Source organism: Dermacentor albipictus, chromosome 3 (assembly GCF_038994185.2).
Source record: "Dermacentor albipictus isolate Rhodes 1998 colony chromosome 3, USDA_Dalb.pri_finalv2, whole genome shotgun sequence".
NCBI lineage: Eukaryota > Metazoa > Arthropoda > Arachnida > Ixodida > Ixodidae > Dermacentor > Dermacentor albipictus.
Genome location: NC_091823.1, coordinates 181,127,414 through 181,147,988, shown reverse-complemented (window position 1 = coordinate 181,147,988; position 20,575 = coordinate 181,127,414). Strand labels below are relative to the sequence as shown.

Below are 20,575 nucleotides of genomic sequence, written 5' to 3'. Positions count from 1 at the left end.
TGAACTGGCACCTTTAATTAGGCAAAAGAGCCGAGGTGGACTTATTTCACCATCACAAGACGTCGTTGGCCTGTGTGAAGCAGTTGAAAAGGGGCTGCGACGGCTACAGGCAGAATATGATACTATTAAAATGGTGACGGTAAGGTCAAAACACCTCATCCTTGAAGTCCTGGGCACCTGCACAGAGAAAAATTGGTTCCAGAAACTGGAGGACCACATCCTTGATCTGGATTCACTTGATAACCATATTTATATCTTGTGCAAAAAAATCGCTGAAGAATATATAAAAGTGAGAATACACCACATGACGAAAGAACGAAACCGTGAACTGATCAAAAACAGAGTGAGACCACTTTTGTCGAGGGTGATTATTTTCAATCACCAGTAGGGTGTCTGTCATGGTGTTCTTGACTGTATGGCAAATTTTCTCCTTAATATCTGCTCATTTGAACTGCCTTCTGCATATCAGTTGGCTGCTGGTTGATGGTAAATAAACGACTACAACTAGAACCGCACATTTGGATTCCTTTCTAAATGGGAGCAGCTGCATTACGCTTTTATCCTTAATATTTCTACAGTTACACTGCCTTCTACATGCCACTTTTCTGCTAGCTGATGGAAAATAAATGTATATGACTAGAACCACTCGTTTTGGTTGCTCTGTAAATGCGAATAACGTCATCCACAGCGCGGAAAAGCACGAGCGCGGCAGTGCTAATTAAGCTTTTCTGCTTAATATTTGAGCTGGCAAACTGCCTTGTACATGCCAGTTTCCCTCTGCTTGACGAAAAATAGACGTTTGATACTAGAACCGCTCGTTAGCGTTGCTTTGTAAACGCGAAAAAGCGCGGCTGCGCTATGCTTTTCTCCTTAATATTTCCGCAGTTAAATAGCCTTCTTCACGCCAGTTGGCTGCTACAGTTGATGGGAGATAACCGTTTACAACCAGAAGCACTTGTTTTCATTGGTTTCTGAATGCGAGCGCCTTCATGAGCAGCGCGAAAAAGTAGAAGCGCGGACAGGCGCGGCTGCGCTGCTGCCTTTTGCCACTGGTAAGATGGCCGCCGGCCGTTCGGCTCCGGCTTCACCCTTGCCCATAGGCGCGTATAGGCGGCTTCCACTCCAGCAATTTTTATGTATCCTCCTTGCTTATTTTCGAACCACTGTGGAAGGTACAGTTTCCCTTCTCTAAAGTTGTTCTTTATTCTATGATGTGGTCTCGCGCCAGGTTTTCGGGTGCTCGCGCGTCGACGACAACGCGGGCGTTTGCGTGGTTTGCCGCCCGTCGCGTTTTTCGCGAGCGAAAAACGCGCCATGCGGTTTCAGCTTGAGACGCCCGTGCGTGCTTAGCAGAGCTGTGGCAGTTACCATAAGAATGCAAAGGGGACAAGCTGTTGTATTCCGCTGAAGTAGTAGTTCGCGGTCGCTGTTGTCCAAATGCACGAAAAACGGCGGTGGTCTCCAAGTGCCCAGGCACTACATTCCACTGTACGTTGTCGCTCGTGCCACAACCCGTCGCAGGTTGACGCGAAGCAGCGAACACAAGCAGATCGCTGGTTACAGTAGGCGGTGGTTCTTGGATGGAATCGTATTCACCGTTTCAACCGCAGCTCGTGCAATTAAAGCCTCTCCAGCGCCGCGAAAGTAAACTACGCTAAAAAACAAAGCATAGAGAAAGAGATTGAACAGGAGCGGACACTCGGCGAAAATTGGAAACAGGAAACACGTTACGCTATAGTATTAACATCGACGATAGGGGTCGGGAGCATCGAAAATAAAGGAGAATGTGAAATGAGATTACCAGAAATTGTTTTATTTTTAAAATTTTTTCCCGGAAAAATTAAAAATGGCTGCGTATAAATTAAATTGAACTTTGCAGCTTACTTCCGTTGCCTAGCGACAGGCGAACCGGCGAATGAGGAGCCAGATGTTTGCGTCATTCGTCAGACACCGCCGAAGCGAGAGAGACCGGCCGCGCATCTGAGCGTTGGACTGTTCGGGTACTGTAGTTCGGGCACACGTCTGCCTGTTTTTCTATTTCGGAATTTAGCCTGGTTTGGTAGCCTCCCGGCGAATAATTGCGTTAATTCGGAACTTCGACATGGCAGCACTGCACTACTGGACTACGGCAAGGCGTGAAACATTGTTCGATAGTCTGCGACGCACTTCAAGCAATTAGGCTTACTGCCCGGCAACTAGGCTAGACTTGTGACGCAGTTAACGAAAAACAGCGTGGCCGCCGTGGAGCAGTTAATTTGAATTAAAATCGTACTGGGAGATGTTTGCGACGCTTCCTATAAGCCCCAATATTGTTTTAACTAATTTCGGTAGTTTATGGGCACGCTAGTCGCACAGGGTGCTGTGACGCAGTTTCGCGTGTACTGAATTTTACTGCGACAAGTTTTGGCGCTTTCTCTGACTGCCAACATTATTGAAACTAATTTCATTACTTTTTGGGCTACCTTTCGAGCGCAGTGGGCGCGCCTGGCGCTGTGACTCGGTTAGCGAAAATCAGCTCGGCCGTGGTGTGCGGTTTCGCGCTTTAATGCACTGACAAGTTCATGGCGCTTTTCTTTCTCTGACGCCCAACATTGTTGAAAATTATTTTCGATTCTTTTATGTTATGAGGCCCGCTCGCCGCGCCGGTTGTGACGCCGCGAAAAGCAGCTCGGCCGTAGTGACAGTTTGGCGCGTACTGAATCTTACTGCAACAAATTTGTCGCAATTTTCACCCACGTTTGTCGAAAACGCGACGAGCAATCGTCAAAAGTGATAACACGGGAATGCGTTGCTTGTGCCTGGAGAACGCACAAGTGATAAGCCAAGGAGCTCAAACGCCAGGAACTAGTAACTCGAAAATTCTGTCTTCTGAACGACACCCACGCATTTTGTCTTGAGTGCGAGTAGAAGGTATTCTGCGAGCGTCCAGCATGCTCTGGTTGAGAGCCTGTGTTGTGGCCCCCTCTGTGTATTCGTAGCGTACTATCGCGTCAGTTGTAGCCAAGTTCGGGAAACGCGCCGTTGCCCACGCATTCGTGCTATTAAAGTGCAGGAAATAAGTATTGGGAAGAGGGGAATGCTTGGAATTATGTGTTTGTGGTATGTACGGTATTGCTTGGGATGAGTCGGGTATTTTCTACGCCGTGTGTGTAAATACGAACTGCTTTTGTTTGTAATGCCGCCCACTCACCACTTTCGCACGCTTCGCCTCTAAAGGCATTAATTTTTTCAGCTCACGTCGTCTGGTGGAGCTTCCTGCGGAAACTACTACTGCTTACCTGGTGCCACAACGCTGGACGAATGCACAAAAAGCCCGCGACGAGCATTTACAAAGAATAAAATAAACGTTAAGTTTTCCACATTTCACAAGGTGTCTTGCGTCTTAATGAAATTTGCAAATAAATATTTAATAAATAAAAAATAAATATGTAAATATTTGCTGCACAAGCAAAAAAAAAACGGAGCCGGCGTGACGCGCACCAGCTAAAATTCAAAACGCGCGCGCACAAAACTGAAACTGGAAGTGTGCTTTAGGCTTTAACATCCACGGCTTGGTGCGCTGCAGTCAATTCGGCCGCTGGGCTCTATGGGAGTGTCCGCTCTTGTTGAACAAAGTGTCACTTCCACTCGAAACAGGAAGCTGCATCTACGTAAGTTCCGCGTGACGCCGGAAGCTAAGGGACTATACTAAGGGGGTGAGTGGAAGAGGAGGGTGAAGGAGGAGGGCAGGTTGGCGGTAGAATAGCGCCCGTGGCATGGAGAGGCCCGTCCCGTCTACCCCTCCGCACGCTTGGAGAAGAAGTCACGTAGTAGGTTCCCGTCTTTTTTGCTGTTTTTTTTTTCTTTGCTGTAGCGGCCACGCTTTTCGGGCCACAATGGCGGCTCTGTTTTGGTTCTGTGCGCTCGCACGTGTTGCTCCGTAGGTTTCGTACCGTGGCAAAAAATAAGGCGCTGTGCGGGCAGGGTTGCGTTGGTCTCCGTGTTTTGTTGCGCTGCGTTATCTGGACCGCGCTCCCCCGGATGTTGCTGTGGCCAAGTGGGACAGGAGGAACTAAAGTTCGTCAAATGAACGCGCATGCAACGCTGTACGCAATGTACCGCGCCACGGCAATGGCAACGGACGAAGGAATATCCGCGGGAAATTTTGCCCTCGCTAACGTGCCATCGAAGGCCGAAACCGATGCGTTTCACAATCTGTACAATGAACGCCGTGCAGGTCAGTGATTCCTGCTTTTGACAGCGCATATGGTGCATTTGCGGCACGTAGAATGTACGTACGTTATGAATGCATAGTTCGTGTTCAGTAAGAACTTGTTTTTGTGCATATTAAAACACATGTTGCTTAACTGTTGCTTGTTCCTCGCATGTACTCGCGACAGCACAAAGTCGTTTAAGCACAGCGCGTTCGAGGTTCATGCACACCTGCACAGGTGTACCTGAATACACGTGCTGATAGAGCGTTACGCAGAATGTGTGCATTTTGCTGCCCTCGGCACCGTGCGCCTGTAGGCGACGCTTCATCCTGGAAGATGGGAAAGAAGCGGCTGCTTTGACTTAAGGAACGTATCCTCCCTACCGCAGGCATATCTTATTTGTGCGCGCGAGAAGCGCAGGAAAGTGAATGTTAGCAGATGCGCTGCAAGAGTCGACAAGGCCTGCGAACACATCAAACGGCTGTTCCATGGTCGCACGTAGGCCGGATCTACGCGCGTATTGTTCTGCACCGGCTATCGCAAAACTTTGGTTTCGTGAAGCTTCACTTACTGTACGTGGGAAGAAGGCACCTCGCGTAATTAAGCGCCGATCGGGTCAGAAATGACATTACGCCTCCTCGCCGGCGCGCTGTCGTAGTGATGCGCGGCCACCCGAATTTTGTTCAATAAAGCACGACGATTCCTCAAGCAAAAATGTGTTTGTGCTCATAAACTCTAAATGGATCGCAAATGGGTCGGTGTTTCGTACGTGTCTCCAGTGCGTTCTTGCTGCAGTGCAGTGAGAATGCGTATATTCTTTTCGTATCGCCAGACGTCTAGCTCGCAAGTCCGTCTGAGTGCCCCAGGATGCCTAAGCAGAGAAAAGCAAGTAGAAGGCAGCGATAGGTAACCTTTCTTTAAAAACACGCGAAAACTGGGCGGTGGCCGGTACCCGCGGCTGATAAGAACAAACTAGTTCAGTTCGCTGGCCTTATAAGGCATGTTTATTTTCATAAAATCTGGTAAAAGCAGTCGATTCGACCTCACGGCCCAATTTGCGAAGTCCATTATGAACTTCTTTTACCATGACTTCGGCAACGGTAATGCAATGAGACATCGCGATTGTTCAGTATTGCTGCGGAGCCCGCGCGTCCGAGCAGCCCGGTTGCGCGCAGCGCGGCGTGGTTTCGCGAGAAAAGTAAACAAGAGAGGAGAGGCGGAGCAACGCCAGACGTGAGCAGCGCCTCCTTGACGTGAGCCGTCTGGCTGCCAGAACTCAATACTAGCAGACGACACCAGGAGCGTGGTGACGACGGCAACTCTACTCGATTTCGCAGGAAATAGTGTCCTGGAACATTCCGCATATACTATTCTACAAGCCTTCAGACTCGTATTTTGAAAATTCGAGCATAGAAAGTCGGCTGACAGCGCCAAGTTGCCTTCACGTGGCGAGCGCGCGTGCGGCACGGCAGCGCAGTCGCGGAGTCCCCCTAGGACGCCGCACGTGAGAGGGCGCAAGTTAAAATAAGACCTGTGTTCAGTGTAATGTGACGTGACGGTGCTGCTTTAATCGGTCGGCTGGTTACTTGTGAACGGCTTATTAGCATAGATCTGCTTACCGGTTGCGATGCGTGCGCTAGTGGACATCTACACTTGAGCTGACACCTGACGCAGCGCTGGCAAGACGCGACGTACGGCCAACGCCCTCGTATCTACACGACCAGCCGACCGTGCTGCCATCTATCCCTCCGGATGATTGTTCCGAGGCGTGCCGTTTGACGAGTTTTCGCGCGGAACAGACAAGTCCAACGCAACCGTTCCGGCTATGCTTGTTGTGACTAGTCTCAAGCTGCCGTGATGAAGATGGTGCTAGTGAATTTGGGCATCGTGCTGCTGGTTATGTGCCATGTCGGTAAGTGGGACGCCGCGGTCGTCGCGTCTCGGACGCGTTTCCAAACATCCACACATTCCTTTTGGTATGGGCGCGGAGCCATCACAGTCCGTTTGCTGCACGGTCTGAGCACTGCTGGCACGTTTGTCTTCTCAAACTTGCCTGGTATCATTTCAATTCGAGTACGTTCCCAAAGTGTAGTTCATCCGCGCGTATGTGGTCCGGATTTTCGAGTGGCCAGCGACTTTTTCCGGTTGAAGTGGTGGTGCGGGGGGGGGGGGGGGGGGGCACTCGTGTGTGTCCCAGTGCACTTTCGATCGCAATCGAGCGCCATCGGGGTGGAATTTCTCGACAGCGATCGATCCGCAGCTTGCTCAGAGAAGCTAGTCGCGATCGAGAAGTTCGACTCCTATAGGACTCAATCGCGATCGAAAATGAACCTGTGACACGATCGACGTTCGCTTGATTATACGTACATCTCAGTTTGAAATTTTTGTGCTATATTGGATATTTAATAGAGTGCCGACACTTTATGACGAAAGGTTGGTACAAAATATCAGTTCAAATATGCATATGTTGTACTTATTTAATGCTAACGGCAGTAATTAAGTGATGTTAATGCCAGGAACAATGCCCATCCCCATGACATTCTGCACTGCTTCATTTGCCCGTCACTAACGTGAAGGCCAATTACCAAACCTTAATTCACTAGCCTTCCGAAGCTTGCTGATTGTCAAGGGCGTATAGCCAGAAAAGGCGGACGCCGAACACGTTAACCCCCCCCCCCCCCCCCCTTTTTTTTTATCCTAGTAGGTTTCTTTTTTCATTTTTCAGGGGTTTAGGGGAAGGGCTGGTCTGGTGGCGTACAGAAATAAATATTGGGGCGGGTGAAGGGGAGGTAGAGCGCCAGGTTTGCCCCCCCCCCATCCCCCTCGAACTTTTTCTGTGCTTGCATCCCTGGCATAAACTAAATCAATGTGCAACAACACCTGTCTGTCTCACCTTCCTCTCACAGTAAGTTGAGCCCACCTCGAAAAAAAAAATTGCTGTCTACATCACTGCTCATAGTTGCTTATAAACAAACTGCTATTGATTGCTGCTTTCAGCATTTTTACACATAATGCCAGCATGATGGTTGAAGTAGTATTGTCACTGTATGTATGTTTCCTTCATTTTCCATGCTCACTGTGACTGTTCACTACAGTGTGGCCTGCCAACTCGCCTACTACTGTCATTCTTGTCGGGTAAAAAATAAAAGATGTACATATCTGTGACAAACTTGACAATCCATGTTACCTCATAATTGCTGTCAGTTGGGCGTGTCGGTAAACATTCATGATAGAAAAGCACTGCTAAAACAGACTTAGGATGAAAGAACACAGGACAAAGCGCTACTAGCAGCTGGAAACTTCATTTATGAAAGATGTTCTTGCATACAGAATGAACGTACCTCACCATGAAGCCACTATTATTGAAAACCAGAATGCAACGTGAGATATCAAGACCAAAACACAATGGCCCCAGTCACGTTTTGTCCAAAAAAGCAACTTCGTAGTTTGGAAGACTAGACGGTTGGCGAACACAGCCATCCCCACCGTTCCTAATGTTATAGGCTTCAGTGATCTCTTTTACGGATCACTTTGCATGCGTGTCAGTGATAACCGTGGCATCAAATTTCGGTTTGCGTGTGCATTTGCTACAGTGCATTGCTAAATACGAGTACTGTGCCCCTTTCAGAGAACTTTGATGTTTGCCAAGGCAAACGTTCAGGCATCGGCCCGTCTGGCTGACGTATTTCTTTCCTCATTTGAAAGTAATACTGTATGCACCATCTTTCTTGCACTAAACCAGTTCCATTAATTCTGCATATAAAAACACCTTTCCTAAATAAAATTTCCAGTTGCTAGTAGTGCTTTGTCCTGTATTCTTTCTATGTCTCCATTTTATGTCTCCAGCGCTTTTCCACCATGAATATTACCTCACTTCGCTTTCACTCAGGAGGGGAAGAGGGGGGATGAGCAAGGTAAGTAGGTGTTGCATGAACATTGCTGTTTATAAGAACACCCTCATGTACAGGAAGCTAAGCATTTGATAGAATTGCTTATCTGGTTGGGCAAATAATTAAGTTGATGACAACTCCAGCCCAAAATGTTGGATTTATCATGGGGCCAACTTGGATCCTTCCTGTTGGGTTAAATGATGGATGGCAATGGAATGCAGCCCCCGCCCCCTGTTATTGAGATCTTCTATGGAGTTGCCACTCTTAAGGAACCTTATTACATCACTTTATGTCGCTGGAGGGCTCCTGAAAAGAAGAGCGCCACATAACTGACGTTGTGTAATATGTAGAGGAGAAGGCACTTCCGTGTTCTCGTAGCACAGGTCCATGAACCCTAGTAGCGATGATAAATAACTGAAAAATTATTGATATATAAGTTTTATCAGATTACTATTTCCTGAAAGCATAAGCTATTGATTATGCTCAAAAGATCATTATCCTCACTCCATGTAGAGTTGGAGGCCGAAGCTCTGACCTCTGTAAAAGGTTCCCCTCTGCAGACCTGCACAAACAAGGTACCAAGAAGACGCTAAAAAATTTTAAGGAATATGTCTACAACAATGCTCCACAACATATGGCTCGCGGGCCGTATGTGGCCCATGAGCAAATTTTTAGTGACCCGTGGCTGAGTTTACACCCGTGGCTGAGTTTACATGACCATGGTTTGTTGGTGCTGTAATCGGAGCATGAACATGTGAGGGGAAAGATGATAATTCTCTTGCTAAAAAGAATACTACATGACATGAACTGCTGGCGGCGTTAGGCATATTAAAAGAAACAAAAAATTTTTTGGCAGCAAATAAGGCACATGGCCATTGAATGTACAGTTGAAGCACAATTTAACGAAGTGATGACCATACTCGAATTATTTAGTTAAATCGGCAGTTCGTAAAATTAAGAAAATAATTTTTCGGTTTTTCGAAATCTAAAATTGTAACTTAGCGACACGCAAAAGCTACAGCGGCATTGTATTTGCCGCTAATCCAGCCATCTGTTATAAACCATGAAATAACGAGAGCGACCACTGCCACTCATATCATGGCGGAGTTGAGTCTGCTGTTCCGCGCATGGGCAAGGCGTGCAGCCTCGTCAAAATAAAGCTGGGGCCATGACCATGGTGCCTAGATGTTTTACCGCAATAGCTTTAGAGCGCACGCTTGAAAAAAAACCCATCTGTTTCAAAATTGGAAAAAAATCACTGCTTTTTTTACTCATTTATTTCAGGGAAAACTTCGTTAAATCGATTTCAGACAAGTTAGTTTCGTTAATTCGGGTTGATGACAACATTGAACCCTATGGATACCTGCTGGGGGATGGAAATTTCTTCGTTAGATTGGGAACTTCGTAAAATCGGGTTTCGTTGGGTCGAGTTTTAACTGTAGTTCTTAAGTTAGCAGCGCGGCTCACCTTTCAACACATTATTGGCTCAGAGAGAGAGAGAACAGATTTACTAATTACATAAAGAAAAAAATCACTGATGATTACGATACTTCCTAATGTAAAATTTGACTGCAGCTCTATACGAGTTTTCATTTCGTGATATATTGGCTGGCACTGACCATCTGTCTTGTGTGGCACATTGCAAACAGAGCGAAGTGTGACATGACTGCCTCGCTAATCAGGAGTTCGAGAGGCAGTGCATGGGTGATGCGTGGGCGCGATTCACAGCAGCTTTTGCAAACAGGCCTCTGCGCATGCAGTGCTTTGTTTTCATATATGGTATCGTTGGACGCGCTTGCCGCATGCCATCTGTGAACAGACGATGGTGCACGACTCTGGCGCCATCTTGTAGTGGTCCTCACCGCAGAGCCTGTCTTGCACGGCACTATGCTTGTTCTCATGCTTTCGCCATACCCTCCTCCTCCACTTTCCACCTTGCTGCACCTTCCTTCTCCACACTTTCCTTGTCGCACTCTCTTCTCTATCCCTGTCTTTCATTCCCGATTGCGCTCCACATTTGCTCAATTACGTTGATGCATGCTGATGCTCAATGCAGGAACAGGCGCCTAAGAGCTGTGCTCTAAAAATAGAACCATAGTTTGGGCTTATGTATTGTCTCTTCGGGTGACTAGACCAATCTTCATGATAAGCATGGTCAGAGGCTGCATGCTATGAGAATGGGGGTCAGTCATCCACCCCCCCAAGATTGTTGGACATTGTTTAGATGGTATGGTGGCCAGGCATTCCTGCATAGCAACACAGCTTCCCGGACAATCCCATAAAGTGCCCACATTTTGTGGGATTGTCCGGGAAGCCACCACTTGCCGAACAAGTGGGTCGTCCAGGCTTCCCCTGTATGTTGCGTAAGAAGTGGGGTGTTGGCAAGGAGTGTGCCTGTGCCAGCGTCCACAGCATTGCTTCCTGTCTTTTCATGTCTGGTGCAGGTGCTAAGTAGAACATGGTGTTCTTTCGTAGCTTGTCTAGTCTGTCTCTCCAGTCTAGCCACACGAGAGTTAGATTTTCTTTGGGGTCCATTGGCTCCAGGCATCGCAGAGGAGGCCTGAGATGGCATGTAGCCATCTCATTCCCCCTAATTCTTGCGTGACCAGGAATCCATTGCACCCTGGCTGTATTGTTTGAATGTCTTCTGAATTGTTCACACACTATGTGGTGTAAGTTTGACTCGGGCTCCGTAATTGAATCGAACATGCACTTGCTCGATATGTTTCAATTGAATGATGCCTGAGGTAGTGCCTGTGAACAGATACTTTTGTTTAAGGTTGATAAAAACTGAATAGAAGAAAGAGGTTGAATACGCATGAAGGGGGTGAAGGCTCATGCTAGTGCCATTTTAGCAGTTGGATCAATAAACTGTATCCGGTACCGTCAGAATTAGTGCTGGCCGCAGGATCTGCATAGAACAACCATCCCTGCTGTGTACTGTGCGATCAGCGTAACCATGCTGTAAAGGACTGCCATGTCACATTATCAGCCGACGAGATTAGACGTTGACTAACTGGAAGAAACTGTTGTTTTTGTTTTATATGTGGCAGAGAGGTCCACGTCACACGATAGTGCCGCAACGCCGCATGGCTGAAGGGCAAGTACTGCTCAAAAGGTCATCTTTCCATACTTGTGCGCCATATGGAAACAAGGCAGCAACTGCCCATCTACCGAGAACAGTGATACACGGGTCAACCATGACCCAACGAAAAGTGACATGTCGCCAGTGACAAGGGCTTCAGCTAGTAGTTCGATGTCTGCGCCTGTCCTGATGCCAATAGCCATAATGTGGGCATCCGGAAACCCCAACCACAATTCTGTGTTAGACTACTGCTTGACACTGGCATCCAGAGAACGTTTATTCGACGTGACCTCACCAAAAGGCTCGATCTGCCTTCCCTCAGGACAGAAGACCTCTCCATGTTGATGTTTAGAACTTCTAAGTGCTCTCGCCAATACAGCTGTCGAAGCATCAAGCTAAAACTTCATAGTCTGTTCGACTCACACAACATCGTGGTAGATGCTTTGGAGGTACCCGGAGTTTGCACCCTGACACCGCAGCCATCGGACAAAATCTCCTTGCACAGTTGCGTAAACGTAAGATGTTTGTCACATACAAGCATTGACTGGGGGATCAGCCGATGCAGACAGTCAGTGTCCTTATAGGATCAGATTACTATTGGCGCCTACTATCGGAATAGAATGCCTAAACAGCGACCTATATGTAGTTGAGACTGTCATTGGTTGGCTGGCGTGAGGCGTCTACCTAGTAAGGCCCACCTATGCTTTGCCTAATTGGAACTATAGCTAATCAGCCCTATTCCTTGCATGGGAGTGGAATGGGCAAGCTGCATATGACATTGCTGACCCGATGGAGATGTAGCGACTCAATCTAATAGGGATCACTGACCCTCTGGATGTCGCCAGTGTTTGTGACCAAGTGGCAATGACTCAGTTCACACGGTACGTGTACAAGGAAGCTGGACGTTACGTAGTTCCTTTCATGATAAGACACCAGGGGTGACTGACTAGCACGAACCGAAGTGTTGCCGAAGACCAGCTCAGAGGTCAGGTTCAGTATTTCTAATGACAGCGGGAGCTTGTGCAGAAGTATGACCGCACCATCAGTGAGTACTTCAAAGAATATCACGGTGAACGGGCAGACACTTCTCTAAAGCCCGGAGTGATGGTTTACTACCTTCCGCACGAAAATACGCGTCGAAGGCATTGCGGAGTGTGGACGCACTCACATCACGCTCCGCAATTTCTATGTTTTTCGTGTGGTCCAGTTCTTCGAACCTACGAAAAGTGCACCTCATCGTTTCCGGGAAGTCAAGCGGCAGCCAGGGAGGCCAGAATTTTGGCCCTTGGACCATTTTTCACGGAAATACGACCAAGGGATTGTTACCTCCACAAGTGAGCCAGTGTAAGCCTACCGATGAGTAGCGAGCAGCGGCAGCCGCGACGCCGGCTGCGACTCCGCCACCGCTGCGACGCCGACGCAGATGGCATCTCAAACTCCTGCGCGTTGTGCGAAAAGCGGTTCAGCGGGAAGAGCCTCGACCAGCCATGATTCCAACACCGAAGAGCACATGGATTGCACGGACATCCGACCGCACCAGGTTATGACCACCGACGCAGGGATAAGCCCATCACCATCCACCATCAACAGCAGTGAGAATACGACCGACAAACGCATTCAAGACGCCCAAGAGGGATGGACCACAGTTGTGTCCGTCAGGGAAAGAAAAATGCAACGGAGAGAACGTGCGTAGGAGCACCGGAAGAACGAATCTCCAAAGAACGCAGACAAGCCAAGACTTCGCCCGCGACGCAACGGGAAGAAACTACCACCCTTACCAAAGGACGATTTCAAGGTCATTGTGAGACCGCATCAAGGACACTCACTTCGAGCAATTACAACTCCCGTGATGGCCCGTGCTATTATAGAGGCTTGCAATGAAAAGATCCAAGGTGAGCAGTTTCTGCTACATATTAAGCCTGGATCGAACATTGTAATTGTTTCAACCCCAGAAAAGGAACTCGCAAACGCATTGTGCCAGATTACATCACTCAAGATAAATGGAAAACTCCATGCGGTGAAAGCATATGTAGCTCTGGGGGACGGAGCAGTTCGGGGACTAATCCACGGACTCGCCCCACGTCCTTAAATCGAAAATCAGAGTGCGCACGCTAAATGTGGAAGTCACTCACGTACGAATGCTGGGAGACACTAAGAGTGCCATCGTATTCTTCCGAACCTAGTACCAAGATATGTGTACTACGAGGGAGGCGAAATGGCCTGCTATCCGTATCGAAATACAGTGCAAGTCTGCAAAACGTGTCAAAGGGTAGGTCACAGAACCGATGTGTGCCCACAACCGGAACTGTGTGTGTAGGATTTGTGGAACGGAAGATCCTGCAGACGGACATGAATGTAACCTGAAGTGTTCCTCGTGCGGTGAAGCCCACCTAACGGGGGACCGAAGCTGCAGAAAGCGTCTAAAACAGGTTCGCCAACCAGAAACGTCGTCAGGACGCCAAGAACGGAAGCCATCAAATGAACGCAGCCTCAAGCGTAAACAAAGGTGGTTCGAGTCGGAGGAAGAAGAGCACGGATATACCACGGAAGGATCTATTCCCTTTGACCAGGAAAATTTTCCGGAAGTACACCGTCAAGAAACCAGGCGGGGACCAGAGAAGTCCAAGATGAAGAACGCAACACCTCAACACCCTCAGTCCAGGGAAACCATTGGCCAACGACAAATGGCGGCACCAAAGGTAAGCTGGGCGCAAGTTGCAGCTCCCACTGCACAACATCATACGAATCACATATCGGTAGCGGATCAGAAACTTATAGAAGAAAATAGATCACTAAAAGCCAGTCTGGCAGAATTGGAGAAAGAGATGGCTGCCCTTAAGCAAACAATACACGGCCTCGCAAACAAAACAAAAGAAGCGTCTACAACACATGTTAGTAAACCCACACCAACACCAGAAGAGCCCATAGGCAAGCAGCTGGAAACAATCACACATCAAGTACAGATAATATTTGCAGAATTGTGTGCTCTTAAGAGACACTAGACGACTCCCTAAGCTGTATCAAAGTAACCACATGAAAACGCATTAATGATAGCCCAGGAGCTCCTACCCGTCGTCCTAAAGTGATAGAGACGACGGATAGCGATAGTACCATTCATGGCTGACACGACACACAGAAACACTGAAAACCTTGAGGTATGGCAGTGGAATTGCCATACGTTACGTAACAAACATGTTGCCCTTGCACAATATATACAGTCAGCACCAGTCCTGCCCGACATTATATGCCTACAAGAAATTGGGCAAATCACACAAAAACTAAAAGAATACGAGACGTATTCCAATCCTGAACATCCTAGGGTCGCCAGCTTTGTGAGAAAAGACCTGGCCCTCAGCGTCACGTATATGCCACAGCACGACACACAGCATCAAATACAAACGGTGTGGCCATGCAAAAGAAATAAAGCCAAGACTGTAATCGTAAATATATACAGTCCTCCTCGAGAGCGAGCACCATGCTTCGATACCCTACTAATTTGTGTAATATCAGACATGGAGCGAAAAGACAAGCTGCTAGTGGTTGGTGACTTCAATGCACCACACTCCGCCTGGGGTTACAACGAAGACTCAGTGAAGGGGAAATCACTAGTTGAGATGACAGATCGATATGGGTTAGAGCTCATTACAATACCGGGGTGTCACACACGTTTAGGCAATAGTGTAGCGGCGGATACAACCCCAGATCTAGCTTTCTCGAGCCATCCAGGGGAGACGCGGTGGACAAATTTGGAGGAAAATTGGGGCAGTGACCATAACATTGTCTTGATAGGTATCAATTCCCCCAAAATCCGTCGCTCCCTAGGGAGGGCTTGCATTGCAGACTGGACTGTATATCGAGATAAAGAAGAGCAGCTCATTTTCACAGAAGATATTGAAACCTGGGTGGAGCAAATACGCGAAACACACGAAAGAGCAACGAGGGAGATTGCTACAACATCGGACATAACAGCGGTAGACAGCCGCCTCATACATTTATGGGAAGCACGCAGAAACCTGACGAGACGATGGAAAAGACAAAGATTAAATAGAAAGCTCAAAATACGTATAGCTCAACTAACACAGGAGGCTAATGCTTATGCACAAACACTAGAAAACAATAATTGGCACCAATTCTGTGAATCTCTACAAGGAACCTTACACACAAAAATACATGGGCCATTTTGAGAAGCATGATAGATCCTGCAAGTACATAAACAGCGACGAACCGAGATCTGCGATTACTTGAATGCGAATTTCGAGACGCTGACACCCATCTCCTAGACACACTAGAAGACATGTATATAGGAGCAAAGTCCACGCAAAACCATGATACTCCCACATATTTAGGAGGGAACAGTGAGGAGCTAGATGCCTCTATATCGGTGGCAGAGGTTTTTGCGGCAGCGCAAACTTTCAAGAAAAATACGGCACCTGGACCGGACAAAATAACAAACGCCACGATTCACAATCTTAGCCTCAGTGCTTTAACAGGGCTAACATATCTTTTTAACAAACATGTTTGGACTGAAGGAGGTCAAATCCCACAGGCATGGAAGCATGCAGAGATAATTCTAACACCGAAACCAGGGAAACCGAGGGACATAAAAAACCTCCGACCCATATCCCTTACGTCATGTCTGGGTATGCTTTTTGAAAAGGTTATACAGATGAGACTCACTAGGTACATAGAAAACAGCAACCTTTTCCCGGAAACTATGTTCGGCTTTAGACAGCATATGTCGGTACAGGACGTGTTTCTCCTACTGAAAGAAGAAGTATTAAGCACAGAGAGAGGAAATGCAGACAGATTAATAGTGGCATTAGATATCAAAAAAGCTTTCGATACCATCTCGCACGAAAGCATTTTAACGGAACTATTGGACATGCACTGCAGACAGCACATTATGAATACATAAAATCCTTTCTAGACAACCGCACAGCCACGATAGGGCTAGGATCCACCCTCTCAGATGTTCTACAGACCCCAAAAGAGGAACGCCGCAAGGTTCAATTCTTTCAATGCTACTCTTCAATATAAGGATGAAAGGACTAGCGGTGAAACTACTACGGATCCCAAACTTAGGACATGCGATTTACGCGGACGACTTAACTCTCTGGACCGCAAAGGGATCTTTAGGGGAACGTCAGGAAGCCCTCCAGAAGGCAATTAGCATTGTTGAGGATCATGTAACAAAAGCTGGCATGAATTGCGCCCCGGAGAAGTCCGAACTAATTCGAGTAAGAGCACCTTATACACGAAAAGACGATAGACTTCTGATAAAGCTTGCTCTGGGAGGTCAAACAATACAGGAGGTATCTAAAGCTCGGATACTCGGACTATGGATACAGGGAAATGAAGCAGTAGGGCACACGATCGCAAATCTCTGGAAAACGGTTAACAGCGTTTCTAGGATAATAAACAGAGTAGCAAGAAACAGAAAAGGTTTCAAGGAGGGAGAGACGATAAGGCTTGTACAGGCATTTATCATAAGCCGTGTAACCTTTGTCCTTCCTTTCCAAAAAGTATCAAACTCAGAGGAAACTAAAATAAACGCCCTTATACGCAAAGCTTATAAGACGGCGCTTGGTCTACCGATTTGCACTAGCACGACCCTTTTTAATGCAATGGGTATTAGCAACACATTTGAAGAACTCGTGGCTGCAACACTGATTGCACAACGAGAAAGGCTCAATTCCATGGAGCAAGGTCGAACACTTCTCCGTCGATTAGGGTATCCACTCAGACCGGCACATTGTAACGACCAAACAGAACTCCTCCCACCGAACATACGAGCTCAGATCTCTGTGTCCCCAATCCCTAAAAACATGAGGGAGAAATACCACAGACAACGGCGCCTTGCACGGGCCAGGACACTCGAACGCAGGTTCAGTAGAAATCCGGAGGTTTATTACACGGATGCATGCAACATGATAGCAAAATTTTCACTGTGGTAGCCACAAACGCACAAACTACTATTTCCACAACAGTCAGAACAGGGTCGGTGGCCACAGCAGAGGCTACTGCGGTGGCTCTAGCTATATGTGACGCTGAAAATAGAGCACGTTCTGCGTTAATACTAACCGACTCGCAGTCGGCATGTTGCCTTTTCATGGCAGGCACCCTGCCCAGCCTCACCATCAAAATCCTAGGAAGAAATTTCACGGAACACCACGCTATTAAGTGATGTCCGGCGCACGCCGGAGTGAGGGGTAACGAGAGGGCGGACCGCCTCGCTCGAGAATATAGCATCCGAGCGACGGAACGCACTCTCGTAGAAACTCCGATCACAGCAAAAGGTATCTTGGAGGCACAGAGACGAAGAAGGCAACGGTATAGCTTTCCAGACACATCCTTGGACTCAGCGCAAATGCGGGACTGGCGCCGACTACAAACCCGTACATACCCACACCTACTCCTACTACACCACATACACCCCACCCGGTATCCCAACATTTGCCCTTGGTGCGGAGGGCAGCAATCTCTTGACCATATCACATGGTCATGCCAGAGTTGGCCACAAGAAATCCAATCACCCCTTATGGGGCAAAACTCCAACAGTAGGCAGTGGGAGGTGTGGCTAGCCAGCACGGTGCGGGAGGACCAATTGGCCCTTCTCGACCAAGCCCGGCGTGCCACGATCGCCAGTGAGGCCCTAGACTGAGGGACCCACCCACTGGACCTGAATGTGTGTGTTCTTTTTTTTCAATAAATGTTTTATACTACTACTACTACTACTACTACTACTACTACTACTACTACTACTACTACTACTACTACTACTACTACCTTCCGCACCACGCAGTTATCAGTTGAGAAGTTGCCACTATGAAGATATGCGTAGTGTCTGACGCCTCTTCTCATGAACGTGGCGAGTCATGGCACTACAATATCTTCGACCAAAAGTTGAGCTCTTCCTCGACCAAAAGTTGAGCTCTTCCAATCGCTTGTACACCTCATGATAAACCCAATTATCCTGACCGCGGACATGGCAAGGTGCTAAGTCGGCGTGGCCGCCATGAACACCACGTCAGGAACGCTTGGCACGCCGGGACGGTGGCCGGAGAGAGGCACGGAGATGCAAACAGAGAGGCAGAGAGTGTTTATTACAACGCGTAACTGATTCGACAAACACATTTAATAAGTCTGTCTTACCATTGGCGATTGAAGAATGGAACTCGATTCCAGAACCATTAGTCAATGAACGTGACAACTCAAAATTCAGGCAGCTAATATCGGCTCACTTTGCCAAATAATCTCGTAATCGATAAACATCTCCTGCTTTTCTCATGTATCCAATGCGTATTTCACTTCGTGGCTCTTCCCTAAGATGGGACATAACATATATGTCACATTTTCTGCTTTGACGTGTGTATATATATGTGTATTGAATTGTATTTTTGTATTGAATTGAATGTCATATTGAATTGAATTTTATATTGAATTGTATTGTAACCTTTTTATTCAATTGCAAACATATGCGGAGATCATCTGCATGGGTGTTATTTTCGTCTTTCTTTTTCTTTCCGTCTTTGCCTTCAACCACGGTTCCATAACAATGTATAACGTTACTTTGCCTGTCTGCCTTTTTATTTTGCTTTATAATTATATGACCATGTCAATACTTCTCTTGTTAACCCCCCCCTTATGTAATGCCCATTCCAGGGCCCTTAAGGGATAATAAATGATAATGATGAAGTGCGCACGCCTTAAATAGGCTGAGCGTCATTACATCAGCGCCCCCCGAGGGCAGGTCAGATATGGTCAGATACGGTTTCGGTTTAGAAACCACCGATACAACATCATTCCCCCTTTTCAAAAAGTTATTTTGAGAAGTTGTGACATTAACAATCTCAACATGAGAAGCAAGGAGGCATCATTATACATTTCTGAATTACACTACGCATTTCCAAATGACATTACACAAGTACCATCATTAAAGATTTCTGAATGACATACAACACTGGCTCACTACTCTCTCCTCCCTGGTGAACAGAAGTAGAAAATGAGAGCACTTGGCTTACACTTAGAAATAAGAAAGAAAATGAACATTTTTTTAAAAAGTGCAACTATAAGACAACATTTAAACACATACACCAGATAACTTGTAACTCCATGGACTGTGCAGCAGTCGATTATCTGAACCACCTGTCCAGGTTTAATATGGAATACTGACATGGCATGGAACACTGACATGACATGATGATATGAAGTGCTGACACATCATGGAACCAAATGTCGTAAATGGCACGATTTCTGGTGCCGCCTTTTTGATTGCTGCGGTGCCAATAATGGCTCCGTTGGTTTTGAGCTTTGCCACTCAGTTAAGCACCCACCAGACAAAACTGAGGGTGGAGATAAATACTTAACATGTGAGCTTTGCTGCTCAGTTAAGCACCCACCAGACGAAAGTGGGGGTGGAAATGAGGACTTGGCATCTGAACTTTCTAGCTCTCTGAAGCACCCATCAGATGACTCTGAAGGCGAAGAACAGGAATCAAAAGAATCTGAAGATTCACTGATGTGCTCCTCAGACACAGCTGGGAGCGAAGACTTACGAAGAATTGCACGTGAGCAAGAAGGCTTAGAGGCATGAGCGTCAAGTGTTTCAGGGAAAGCATGAGGACTGGGCACATCAGTCATGTGTTGTGAAGGTGCCTGCATTACCAGTCAGTTCAGTTGCACGCCTATCGGGCGAAAGAACATTTTGGCTGGGCACCACAGCCGGATTAGAAACTGGTGCCTGAATAGAATCCTGAAATCCTATGAAGCCATCAGCAGTCGGTGCTGCTAGCCAAGCAATTTGACTGGGCACGTCAGTCAGAATTTGATCACGTACCTGATCTTGCCTCTTGGCTGAACACGAAACACTCGTTCAAGCAACTTTACGAGCTATATAAGAATGCACTTGGGAATAAGAACTGCACTGAAATGCGGAATTCACTGAAGGAACCTCTGAAGTAGCTGCGTGTGACTGTCTTACAAAAAAATATGCAAGAGGGTTATATGCCTTAGCATGCGTGCGACTATAGAAAAACCTGGTAGGAATACGCTCAACGCGCAAATTATCTCGTCCACCTGGGTTTTATGTGGAGCTTGCTGTCGTGACGCTTTATCTGGGTAGACTGTTCCAATACTGCACAATGGTTCACCCTCACTGGTGGTGAAGTCAAACAGGCGTAGGCCTGCGGTGCATTGTCAAAGTCCATTGTATTGTACAACTTCAGTGAAGTCGGATAACGTTCCGCCCAGCGGGAACCAATGTCGAATTCCGGTAGTGAAGATGAGGCTTGGACACAAGACAAAGTCGCTCCATCGATCGCTAGCATGAGTGATTTGATAGCATCGAGTCCCAGATGTGACAAACCAAGTACAGTCACGTGAAAGTTCACCAAAGCTGACTTGTCTTG

At 47.3% G+C, this 20,575-nt stretch overlaps 1 protein-coding gene across 3 annotated transcripts in view; it reads left to right on the top strand.

Moving 5' to 3' along the window:
- Positions 1-3,679: 3,679 nt before the first annotated feature.
- The window catches only part of crim (QVR superfamily protein crim), a 101,544-nt gene continuing 84,648 nt past the window's right edge, over positions 3,680-20,575 (top strand). The window contains exon 1 of one of the 3 annotated variants that reach the window (XM_065450140.2): positions 3,680-3,809. Coding sequence is in view for 2 of the 3 variants with exons in the window: in XM_065450137.1 (XP_065306209.1) it covers positions 4,093-4,216 (124 nt within the window). In the remaining variant the exon portion in view is untranslated. Of the gene's footprint in view, positions 3,810-4,075; positions 4,217-5,667; positions 6,106-20,575 lie in introns of those variants that run through there. The other 2 variants (XM_065450137.1, XM_065450139.2) reach the window with 2 other exon arrangements.